Genomic DNA, 12,333 nt, shown 5'->3' with positions numbered 1-12,333 from the left:
TACATGTATTTTATTTCCTTGCCCAAAGCAGTATTTCTGTTCATGGGAAGCGTTTAAACTGTTATTCTAAGGGCCAAAGGGAAGTTTTGAAAGACAGAGTGCAGCTATTGCCTCTGCACACAGTTCGTAGCACACATTCTGGCCAAAACAACCTCCATTCAGTGGGGGGGGGGGGGGAAGAAAAAAGCTGTTCTTCAGCTGTCAGCATGGCACAAGAGACAAACAGCAAACAGCGAGCTGCTTGTATTCTTTAGCTGCTCAGATGACTTCTTTCTAAAAATGTTACAACATCAGGAACAGGTGACAAAAACAACTCTGAAAAGGGGCACAGAGGGAGAGTGTATTTACAGTTTGCAGTCCAAACACCAAAAGAACAGCACAAACCACGTCTATAATTAGCAAGAAGATCACACAGTTGTTTGGTTCAGCTGTAGTTGGTGCCAGTTGACTGATTGGTATTGATACTGTGGGGGAAAGATAAGGCTTATTATGTAAATCCAGAGCTGGAACATACAAAGTGCTTCTGTGAGTGAAAATAACAACCATATTATTAAAGAAAAATCATTGAAAGAGGAAAAAATGAAAATCCTGAAACATGCTATGATAAAGGATTGTCCATAACACATACAGATGCAAAACATACAGTATAATCCCTTCTGCCAGTATTACGTTGGCACATCTAAGCTGGTTAGTAGCCTGCTAGGTGCAATGGGAAACCAGCTTTAGGAAAGCATCCAAAACATGAAACAGTGTAAAATGATTGGTTTTGTGTTGTTTTTGTGGGTTTGGTTTTTTTTTCCTTGGAGGGGAGGAGGATAAGACAAACCTTTTGGAAAAGCAGCAGCTTTTACATTAAAAAACATGGCAGATAAAGATAAGGCACAAGTGCACAAAGGCCTTACAAAGTGCTCGAGTGGGGCAAAAATCAAGTTTTACAGTCGGGGTGTCTGATGAAATACAAAACTCTGCAAATATCAAAGGGCAACCTCAGAGAGTTGTTAAAAATCTCCAGCAACACTGACACACAGTGTTAATGACAGTGACAGATCTGTTCCTCTCACTGCTTATACCCTTGGCTATATTGTCACCATGCACTGAGCTTCAGTATCTCACGGATGATGGATTCCATGTGAGTTTCCATTCCTGTGCAATACCTGGTTTAATGTCTCCCCGAGTTTCCTGCACAGTATCAGCCTTTCCTAATAGAGATCCATTAAATCTTAACTTTTTAATCCCAACACCATTCGCGATGTCCTTCCAACCTTGAACAAGGCAGCAGTCTGTAGCATCATCACTGTCTGATTTCAACTCTTCCCCTCCCTGGAAAGAAACCTTCTGCTCCTACAGTTACAAACCTACCTCGCCTTGGTTCATTTTTGCAGAGATCCAAAAGGAGACTGCCTTGGGGGGCTACAGTAATATATTTTCAGCATCTCCTACATTTACTGCTGTATTTTCTTTTTCCAGTTCACCAACCAGAGCAATGATCTTTCTCACAGTGCAGTTAAGGACTACATGTATGCCAAAAGGGCCCACAGTAAAACTTAGTAGAAGAAAATAAATACCAGAGCAAGAAATGACCAAACTTAGATTTTCTTAGCATAAGATTTATTTATATATATATACATAAATATAACAAAATTGCAGTTTCAATAAAGAAGTAGAAAAACAGGAAATAACCTGGAAAATACAAACATTTCCTCAAAAGGCATTAGTTATCCCAACTACTACATGTAAGCGATGCGTACATTCAGTGAAATACTCAGACAGTCTCAATCAATGTACTGAACACAGAGGTTGAAGAAAATTGCTAAGTATATTTTTAACAGATCTTCTCCATCCGGGGAAAGCCAGGTCTCAGTTACCATTCTGGGCTTCACTTGCATCCGTATCACGTTCCTTAGGGAAGAGGAAAGGAGGGACAAAATCAGAACAAAACATTTCATTGTACAGATTATATCCTATCGTTTGTAGAACTAGTGTCAGATTTGGACCTTAACTGAGCTATTTGAGACACTTGTTAGTAAAAACAGCTGGTCTGCCTGTAAGCATAAAGTACTTCTTCACTGCCAATTTGAACACAGTACTCCTTGTAAGTAACAATGCAGGTTTCACATCTACATTGTTGCACTAGCAAGCATAGGAGCACCCATGAGGGCACGCTGCTTCTACATGTTGTGCATGTCAATGACTGGAATTACTCAAACTACACCATCAGTACCCCCCAATTAAAATAAATGGGAGACTTAGTAAACCGAGCACTACGCAATCTATACCACTGTAAGTATTCTGTATCAAACACCAGGCGCCGACTTTATTGTCCACCAAGTGCCTTTACGCACTGCTGTATCTCCTCCCTGTGACAAGAGCAGCTGCTACAAGGATGTATCATCCTAGTGCTGGCAGTATCAACAATTCACTTGTAACTCTGCTATTAAAAATACCTGATTCCGTTTCTTAAATTCAACCACTTGGAAGAAGACGTACTCCAGAATATGTTTGGCATCCTGCTTATCCTCTGGGAGCTTACTTGTTACTCCTAGGATATCCCCACACTTTCGTATATAAAACTCCAGGTCATCATCAGTACCTAAACAAGCATCGCAAGCAAAGAGGCAGCTGAGCATCACACATCTGGACCAGCAGGGCAAAAACATACTGCCAGTCTCCATTCATTTCTGGGGATACAAATAGGTTCACAGAACTAGTCATCACATATTCCTGCAGCCAGTACGTTCTCATCTGGTCAGTACCAGACACTGAACTGCTGACTTCAAAAACCAGTCCCCAGAAGAATAGAAAGGGAGGCCAGCAAGTCTCTAAAATAACAGCAGGCTTACAAATCAAAGCCCGTTTGGAAGAGGAAAAGACAGGGATAGGAAGAGGAAGATGTGCTGCTGCTAACCGATGTGTCGAGCTGTAAGTCATGAACCAGCTTCCAACACTCAAAGCATACTTGGCCCAGGATTACAAAAGTGCATTTCCATAAATCATGACCAGGTCCAACACCTATTTTCTTACAAAAACTTGCATAGACACGTGTGAAAAATCAGTCTGCTCTGCTTACATTTGTTTGTAATCTCTGCAAGACGAGCTTGCTCAGAGGAAAATATTTCATCCAAGTCAAACAGCTCCAGAGGAGGAGGAGGCAAATCTCTGAAAATAGGTGGAAAAACCTGGAAGAGAATTGAGAGAGCATGTTTTATTGACAATTATTTTCCTTATACTTCAAAAATCTCCAAGGCAACAGTTTTAGACTGCACTTCAGTAAACCTTTTATTAAATCAGAAGCAACTCCAAAGCCCAGAGTACAAACCTACATCCTTTTAAAAATCTCACGTGTGGTTTGCAAAAATAACTCAATATTTCAAGAGTTTAGTCTCCAGAATGCCAGAATTATCTCCTAGAACAACTACAGATGCTATATTTGCAGTTTGTTCTTACTTTTGTTCCAAGACATCCAGGTGATTCCATTTAGTACTGAGATAGTCGAGGTACTAAACAGACCATCACAACTCGCCCTGAAGCATTTCTGTGCTCATTTGGATGAGGGTATTTTCTTTCTCATGCAGTCACCACGTGTGCCACAACTGGGACTCTGCACTGAACAGGGCCGACAAGTGCTTAAAAGAGCACTCTATTTCTAAATGAACCTGTTTTTAAAGAGCACTGCAGGAGATATTACTTCCAGTTGACCCCTGAAACCAGCTGTAAGTTATCACAGGAACATTTCTTCAGTGGTCAAACCAAAGCACAAGCCACAGTGGCAGAGCTCAGATATAACACTAAGTGTGACACCACTGAAGCTCACGGTGTTGGTGCCAGTCCAAATCTCTGCAAGTAAAAGTTTGGCCAGCCCTTGCTGTAGAAGACCAACACTTGATTTTCTTCTTCCCCCGAAAATGCAGAAGCTCAGAGAACAGTGGAACTGACTGGCTCCCCCCCAGCACTACAATTCTATTGATCACAACACCACTATTTTCTGAAACACCACTTTCTGTTTTCACAGTGAAAGCAAAAACCCAAAGCCCTACAGGGCCAGGAGCAGCTACACAAGTGATTATACATGCAAGGCATTCGTAGAGATTTAGAGAGTTTCTGTACCATACCAGATGCCACACTTTCAAGTTCTGCTGACTAAAACCATAAGTGTAAAAAAGCTACTTCTTAAGAGTCAAATATGTGGCAAGATCAGTATTCCTCTCCCTTTTTTTTCTTGAAAGAAACACAGAAACAACACACAGTGTGTCCATGTGAAACAAAAACCCTCCAGGTCCCCTATCAGCAAGAATACTTACAGCTGGCTGCAAGGCAGGCAGTGGAGTCTCAAGTTGAGGCTCAATGAGTCGGAGAGGTTCATGCTTCACATTCAACTCTTCATAAGCTCTGCAGTAAGCACAAACCAAACCAAACCAAAACAAAAACCCAAAGTATGAGGAAAGAAATAACACCATTTGTACTTGCGTGCATTAAGGACTATAGAAGTTAATTTTCCACAAAGACACAAAGGTCAACATTTTGCAGAAATAACGGCACAAAAAAAATGGACGCCCACTGTTCAAAGGAACCCAGAGCACTACATATGAGTAATAGCTGACTTTGAAAGCAAGCAAACTGAAGTTATGGCAGAGCAGACAACGATAGATGGACATGCAGAATGACAGAACAGAAGGAAGTCACAGCTCTCCATTATTCAAACAACTTCTGAAGGGATGGACGCACAAAGGAAAAAGCGATCCAGTTCAAAAGGAGCTGACTGGGGATTTCAACAGTTCTTCAGAGAGTTCCTAATAAAAGCCATTTAAAAACTTATTTGCTATGGCATCAGAAGGGACATTCCAGCACGAATTCATATCTAGGGAAAATAGAAAAAACACAGAGTAAGAAGAGATGTCCATCAAGCAGTGGAGTTTCATGAAATCTGTGCCAAGCCTGCTATTATTCAACAGGTTCTTACACGATCTGAGTAGCATAAGTTAGATGGGGCAGAGCTGCTAGTGATAGAAAAGTGATGAAACCAAGCAGCAGATAAATCTCCAGGCAGAGAATTTGCTGGGAAATGCAAAGATGAGAAAAACAGAGCTTCAGTAAATGCCAAGTAATAATACATGAATGGAAAAACAACCAGCTCTCAGACAGTATCTCCTCTTATCCCTCCAGAAAGTACCCAACATCACTGCACGCACTTCTACAAAAAGTACCAGTTCCTTGAGGCAACAACTGACAGAAGAAGTAAAAAAGAATGTCAGAAACTACGGCAAAATTCCTATCAAAGAGAAAACCTGGGAAACCAGAAAAAGAAACAAACCTGCAGAACAAGAAAAGACCACACTATCACCCTAAGAGCTCTGGTATATCTATAGGCAGAATGCGGTACGCAGTTCAGGTTCTTCTGCTAAGTGGTCACAATAAGCACAAAATAAGCAGAAAATGGAGAAAGAAAAGAAAAAGAATGTAGCACGTGAAGAAATGAATGAGTTCAGAGCTGCTGACTTGAGAACTGCAGGGAGGGCGCTTGTGTCCAGCTCATACAGGGACGTATCAAACAGCTGTGTGAAGTCTCTTGGGTTCTCATCTCCTTCTTGCAGACAGACCCGCAGTTGCTCAGACAGTGCAGCTACATTTGGGAGCAAGGTATAGTCTGAAATCTGAACACACACACAGACACGCACATGATGAAGAAGACCAAACCAATTACAGCCTCTTACTAGTTTACACCTCTCCTAATGCCATCCAGAAATAATTACTCCATTCTCCACCAGGCACGACCCCTTGCACTGCAGCTTACACCAGAAAACTGCAGACTCCATTCTTAGCTGCACCCTGTTCACAGCTGCACAGACACTGCATCTGAATTTGTCAGTTCTTCTTACAATCAAGAGACAGCTTAACACTCAGCCATGCAGGACTCTTTCTTTTCGTACACACAGTCTACAATTTTGTCATGTGTATTTCTAAATAAAAAATAATCTCTGCATATGCAGATATAAAGAAAAAAAATAACCACAACTAAAATTGATACAAAGGCTGATGTTTAACCAGATAAACAAAATCTGTCTTTGCTTCACACATTTCTCTCGACTGAAGGCTCAAAGCTGAAGCACAAACTGGTTCAGATTGAGCAGCAAAAAAATCCCCAGTAGCCAAACTGGGAAAGGTCTTTCACAGCCAGCTTCAGGAATAAGCACCAACCCTAGACTGAAATACATATATTTTTTTATTCTCCATTTTCTCTCCTAGTCTGTCTAGGAATTCTTCAACTTCTATCCAAAATAAAGGGTCTGTAACAACAACAGCACTCATCTGGCTGTTAGCTATTCTGCACTGAATCACGGTTGGGCAAAACCAGCACTGCTGGCCCCCTCTGTTATTTACTGCCTTCTGAAGGAGCTCTCTTACCTCAGGGTCTTCCATGTCCTTCTGGTTTAAACGAATATCTGATGTTGTGAGCCATTGCAAAAGCACATCCTGGAAAAGGGGAGAACTTTATTAAAATCAGGAAGGCCCAAGTTCATTCATATTAAATCTAATAACGTACAGCAAAAAAAGAAGTAAAGTGGGTAATAAATCAAAGAAAATCTAGAGAGAAAAGACAAACTCGGATTTTTATTTGCTCATGGAAGCAGTGGTTCACAACAAGAAGCACACCCTGTGTGAGATGTGTGCCTTCAGGAAAACCCTCTTCTTACAAATAAGGGCACTATGCACTACACCTTGGACAGCACACTACAACCCATCAGGAGCCACATACACAAAGGTTTATTAGTAATCACAAACCAAAAATCAAGCACTCAAGAAGCTAAGAAGTCACAGACCACAAAAGACCGACTGATCAATTTTCATAACAACGAGTGCTGAACAGGAGGAGGAAACGCTTGTCAGAGTCCTGAAGCATAAGCAATACCCCTACTGCTAAAAACTCCTTTCTGTTAGTTGGGCTGTGACAAAGCCTCCAGGATGTTGGCTGTTAGCAGTGGGTGAGACTCACAGCACATCACTTTCACAGCTTTCTTGGCCAAGAGGAAGCTATTCAGCTCAAATTCCTTTGTAACCCTGTGAAATACACACACTTGTTCACTTACCAGGATCTTACCATTTTCTTCTTTATCTAAGTATTGATCGCTGAACATGTGGCAAGATCCCAGTGCTGCCATCTTTCCACCTTGGCTCTATTGAGAAAGAGCACAATATTAAAAAAAACATTCCTAGTTGCAGTTTCAGAGGCAATTGTTAATGGCATCCAATTGCAAAGCAATTGAAACAAATGAGAACTGTTGGAATAAGCACCAAAGGCAGTTTCAAACATGGAAAGCTCACAAGAGCGCAGCATTCTTTATCAGAGCACGTGCTCTGCAGGCTCAGAAGTTCAGTAAAATACTCATCTTTTTGAACATTAGAAAGACAAAAAGTCCCGTATCGTCAACAATAGCTGCACTTATGTCATTTTGGCAGTAAAATGAACACTTCTATTGATGAAGCAAAAAATAAGTTCAAAAAATGGAAACCTAGAGGACAGCAACATGCGTGCACGTCAGCACAGCACGTGAGTACATCAGCCAACAGAAGAGTTGGATAATTTCATTGCTTCCAATACAAAATGCAAAATATTCAGGCTCCTTTATTTCTCTTCAGCCAAATCGAATGTGCATAAAAAGGCATCCATGAAACAACTTTGGTGTTCTTCTCTATCCAGATTACCCCTCCTGCCCTCCACGAGGGCACACATAAGAAACAGGAAGCTTTCAACAGACCCAGACACCACGTGTGCTTCCTGCACCAGCTGTGGAGCTCAAGGCATAACACAGCCATACAGACTGCTGCACTGGCACTGAAGATACTCAGAGCTCCAGTTTGTCTAACAAACTGCTGATATTCTCCACGTTTTGCAAATAAAGCTCAACTTGAATTCAAATGTTTGATTCCAAACAGAGTAACCAGACAGCATCCCCTGCTCTTACTTTCCACTCCTTCAATTTTGGTTGCTGCTCTTTACCGCATCTCCTCTTTGCTTCCATAGATTCTGTTTTCCTTCTGGCACATTGCTCTGCTCTGCCTGAGAAAGAAGCTCTGTCTCTGGCTTCATCTTCTATCTTTTTTTCTACAGTTTCTGCAAGCTAGTGGAAAAATGATGCCATCTATTTGAACTCACACGGCAGTGTTACGATGCAGGAAGAACTACCCGGCTGACATGGCACTGTTTCCATCTCAGTGACCAACCCATGCAGAAGATCTCTGGGAGGTACAAAGAAGTGACATGGATGTCACTTGGAGCGCAGTGCATTTGCTGCATTTCTCAGAGGAAAACACACTTCTCTGTACCCACGAGCTGAAGCACGTGGAACTTCACGCAAACAAGCACGCTCCTGAAATGAGAACACTGACCAGCAAGCCTTTGATCCCAGCGAGGCTTTACGTCACTTTGGCAAACGTGTCACAAGAAGACATCTCTGCATTAATGCAACAATTGCAAGATCATCGTGGGTGTGAGATTAGACATCAGTCTACAGGTCCATTGGATTTACGTGCACATACTGTGTCGGGGGAAGGGATTTTATTGCATCTTATCCCAACAGTTGCACACAAAATACAAGCAGTAAGTGCACGTGTAAGTTCACTCACACTGCTGTATTGTCTCTGATTTACGGGGTGCATTTCAGACACAATGTGGGGAATGAAGACAGACATCGTCAGTAAAAAAATAAAGAAAAATTTCCTTCCTAAGGTACAAAAAAAACAACCAACCCACAAGAGTGTTAGCAAGTTATACACACAGTAAAGAGCATGGTAATGTTCACTAACAATACTAATTCCTTATACCCATCCACTACTCGTAGTTTCCTTTTTTTTAATGAACTAAGAAAGCTGCACAGATAACAGACATCTACCAGCTCTGAGCTGATGGTCCTCTTTCTTCATCCACTGTTAACTAAGTAACAGTCTCATTAAATGCTCAAATTACACGGCTTGCTTCATGCAGAATCCTACCTTGTGCTGATAGAACGCAAGGATAGGTCTCTTGAGGGGAAAGCAGACCGATCCTGTTGACAGAACAGCCACTGCTGGTCTCATCACATTCAGTGTGGCACCAAATGGATACACAAAAGTGAGAGCCCTGCAGAAAATACAGACTCCTTAAGTGCCTGCATGCATCAGACAGGCTCGTCTCATCTATAAAACAGACTATCTGCCTAAGCTGAGAAGTTCAACCATGCGCTGATGGTGGAATGCCAAGAGCCCTGTTTGAGAAACTCAGACCACCACAATGACATGACTTTCTAGGAGGTGTTTCTCTTTAGAAAGAAACAGGGTTCCTCTTCTCTACAGCTAGAGCACTCACTAACCAGAGCTCATGCCTATTCATGTTCAATCAAACTCAAATACAGAGAGAAGGGGGGGGCGGGGAAATATCTGGTCAGGAAAGTAATAACTCCCCTCAAAATCTATCATTCCTGCTCTTCACTTGCTATCATGAGTCACTGAACAGCCTTCTTTCCAGATAAAGCCTTGGGAAGCAAGAAGCTAACTGACATACATTCATTAGAAAAGCTCAACATAAATTCCTAAATAAATTCCTGCCCACGGAGGCTATCAGTGGAGAGTGAGGCTAAAGCTTTTCACACCAGCTGCCCCAAAGGAAAACACTTACTGTGAGTCATGCCCGTCCCCATCTTCACCTGTTGTCTCCAGCCCTGTTTTTCTTGCAGCTTCACTGATTCCCCTACAGCAAATTGAAAGCAAAGCCTACTGAAAACACTACGGGCTAAAAGAGTTAATTGTGAAGATGCACATAGCCAAAATACCTACCTATTCAAAACTCCATCAGTGATCAGTGCTTCTTTTGGATGGAAGTACTTGTAATACACATTTCGTACAACAGCATCTCGGATAAAAAAATGAAATAAGAGGAAATCTGTACCTTAACTGATCAGTATGCTAAACGCAGCAATGTAAGTGAGTTTAGCTCTGGGCTCCCTTGAATGTTTCTTTCTAACACTGCAAAGCTGGCACGTGGCCCCCAGAAAAGTTCCTGTCAGTCTTCACTATTGCTTCCTTCTGGACATAAAGATTTAGACCAGCAGCATATTTGCAAAATAAAACTATGAAAAACGACCACATGCCTTCTGCGTGTTCTTAGATTAAAAAAAAAAAAAAAAGTTAAAAGAATTCTTATCAAAGCTTTTAATACATCTCCTAAAGCGTGATGACGACCAATAGCACCGACGCACAAAAAAACAGAGAGCAAACAAAAGGAAAACAAAAAATACCAGCCTAAATGCCATCAAAGAGCCTACAAATATTTCCCGTACGCCGAGGCACACAGCTGATTTACACTTTGGCAGTGCAAAAGCTAATGGATTGCACGTCACTGGTCTCCTCCAAGAAAGTGCCACAGCTGCTTCAGGTGAGGTACGGGGATGGCCAAATTGTTACCAAGCTGCTGTGCCTGTGGAAAGCCCTCGGGGTGCCTCAGTATTACACTATAGAGCACATACAGATATCAAGAGAAACACAGCCTGAAAAGATCCAAGGGCATATTTTGTGTGCAGGACCCGCAGAGCTCACACCCTACAGACTGAACTGCTCTTAGCTTTCCTAGGAAATGCAAGAATAAAAGGTGTCAGTGAGCCCCACTACCGTTATTGAAAACGATCCCGTATTCTTCTAACAGAACGTTAATGTTTGTGCCACGTCTGGACTCGCCGCCTTCACCGAGCATCACCAGGATGGCTCCACCATCCTCCAGGAATTTCTTCAGAACCGAAAACTAAAAGACAACAAGCATCCAGAAAAAAATCGGAAGTGAAAGAAGACAACAGCAAGACTGCAAGAATCACAGCATGGCCTGGGTTGCAAAGGAGCACAATGCTCATCCAGTTCAACCCCCTGCTGTGTGCAGGGTCACCACCCACCATACCAGGCTGCCCAGAGCCACATCCAGCCTGGCCTTGAATGCCTCCAGGGATGGGGCATCCACAGCCTCCTCGGGCAACCTGTGCCAGTGCATCACCACCCTCTGAATGAAAAACTTCCTCCTAATATCCAACCTAAACCTCGCCTGTCTCAGTTTAAAACCATTCCCCCTTGTCCTATCACCATCCACCCTCATAAACAGCCATTCTCCCTCCTGTTTACATGCTCCCTTCAAGTATCGGAAGAAGCTACACTGAGGTGATTCTGACAACCTGCACTGAATTTGATGCTATGAGAAAAGCATTCAAATCTCAAGCTGTGTAAATTCATACAAAGCAGTAACGTCCAAAATCATCTACGCTGTTATTTTCTATTTTCTTTTAAGATTTGCTTAATGCACAGCCTACGTGCAAACAGGTATGGTTTTAAGTTGCAGGAGGGAAGATTTAGGTTGGATGCCAGAGGGAAGTTCTTTACAGATGACGGTGAGGTGCTGGAACAGCTGCCCAGAGAGGCTGTGGATGCCCCGTCCCTGGAGGTGTTGGAGGCTGGATGGGCAGCCTGGGCTGGTATTAAGTGTGGAGGTTGGTGGCCCTGCCTGCGGCCGAGGGTTGAGCTTCATGATCCTTGAGGTCCCTTCCAGCCCTGGCCATTCTGTGACTCTGTGATTCTTACCTCAGCAGCGCTGAACTTTTCTCTCGGACCAGCTGTTATCCACAGTTTCACTCCGAGGAGCTTCTCAGACGTGATCTCACCTTTTAAGCTACAAACGGACAACAAAACGACACGGCATTCTTGCCCTGAACCACGACATTACTAACAACTGACAAATAAGCATTAAGCAAATCACTCCAGTCGCTTCAATCCCTTCGTTTCGGTTTAGAATTCACAACCTATCGAACACAAAGCACCGTCAGCGAGGCCCCGCGGCACAGCCACAACCCGGCCCTCACAGAGAGCCAAATCCGTGCCAACGAAAGCCCTTCCTTCTGCGCCCCGACACCCCGAGCCGGGCAGCCGAGCTGCGCAGCACCGCCAGGACGGGGACAGCAGCGGCCCGGCCCTCACCTCAGGATCTCCCAGTTGCCTCGGAGCCTCTTACGCCAGGCTTTGTAGCCGCTGGCGGGAGTGAAGGCTTCCCCTTTGGAAGCGTTGAAGACGATGGCGTTCCGCGGGCACTCCGCCATACCTCACGCAACGGCTGTCGCCCGGTAACGCAGCGCCCGCGCATGCGCAGCAGCCCGCGCTGTGCTGCGTCTCCCAGGAAACACTGCGGCTGGGATCGTACCGACAGCCGCCGGTAGGGGGCGCTGCGCCGCACAACCACCCCCCGTGGTGGCAGACGCGGGAGAGCACAGCGGGGCGCTGACCTACCGACAGCCGCCGGTAGGGGGCGCTGCGCCGTCCAGCCACCCCCACCCC

General features: G+C 43.7%; 1 protein-coding gene across 3 annotated transcripts; it reads right to left on the bottom strand.

Moving 5' to 3' along the window:
• Window positions 1–1,648: 1,648 nt before the first annotated feature.
• On the bottom strand, window positions 1,649–12,127 carry IFT52 (intraflagellar transport 52). 3 transcript variants are annotated; one of them, XM_042834542.1, is made up of 14 exons: window positions 11,980–12,127; window positions 11,587–11,674; window positions 10,636–10,765; window positions 9,805–9,880; window positions 9,647–9,718; window positions 8,986–9,112; window positions 7,959–8,114; window positions 7,083–7,169; window positions 6,400–6,468; window positions 5,494–5,648; window positions 4,299–4,386; window positions 3,068–3,176; window positions 2,445–2,590; window positions 1,649–1,899 (listed from the first exon to the last, which is right to left on the bottom strand). In XM_042834542.1, the coding sequence occupies exons 1-14, from the start codon at window positions 12,096–12,098 to the stop codon at window positions 1,858–1,860; spliced, it is 1,464 nt and encodes a 487-aa protein (XP_042690476.1). In that variant the 5' UTR covers window positions 12,099–12,127; the 3' UTR covers window positions 1,649–1,857. The 3 variants fall into 3 exon arrangements, with proteins under 3 accessions (XP_042690476.1, XP_042690474.1, XP_042690475.1); XM_042834540.1 differs by lacking the exon at window positions 7,959–8,114; XM_042834541.1 differs by lacking the exons at window positions 7,959–8,114; window positions 8,986–9,112; window positions 9,647–9,718; ... (2 more) ...; window positions 11,587–11,674; window positions 11,980–12,127 and adding an exon at window positions 8,150–8,220.
• Between the last annotated feature and the right edge of the window lie 206 nt (window positions 12,128–12,333).

Source organism: Centrocercus urophasianus, unplaced genomic scaffold, assembly GCF_019232065.1.
Source record: "Centrocercus urophasianus isolate 14NV4802_14NV808 unplaced genomic scaffold, USGS_Curo_1.0 seq_47, whole genome shotgun sequence".
NCBI lineage: Eukaryota > Metazoa > Chordata > Aves > Galliformes > Phasianidae > Centrocercus > Centrocercus urophasianus.
Note: the sequence above shows the minus strand (reverse complement) of the source record. Positions and strands in the feature narration are given on the sequence as shown.

What these genes read in the sequence shown, in the direction of transcription:
- IFT52 (XM_042834542.1), bottom strand. Translation starts at nt 12,098, where the DNA reads ATGGCGGAGTGCCCGCGGAACGCCATCGTCTTCAACGCTTCCAAAGGG. An exon ending in AAAAGTTCAGCGCTGCTGAG is followed by an intron (nt 10,766 to 11,586) that starts GTAAGAATCACA and finishes GTTGTCTTTTAG; the next exon opens with TTTTCGGTTCTGAAGAAATT. An exon ending in ACTGATGGAGTTTTGAATAG is followed by an intron (nt 9,719 to 9,804) that starts GTAGGTATTTTG and finishes AATTTGCTGTAG; the next exon opens with GGGAATCAGTGAAGCTGCAA.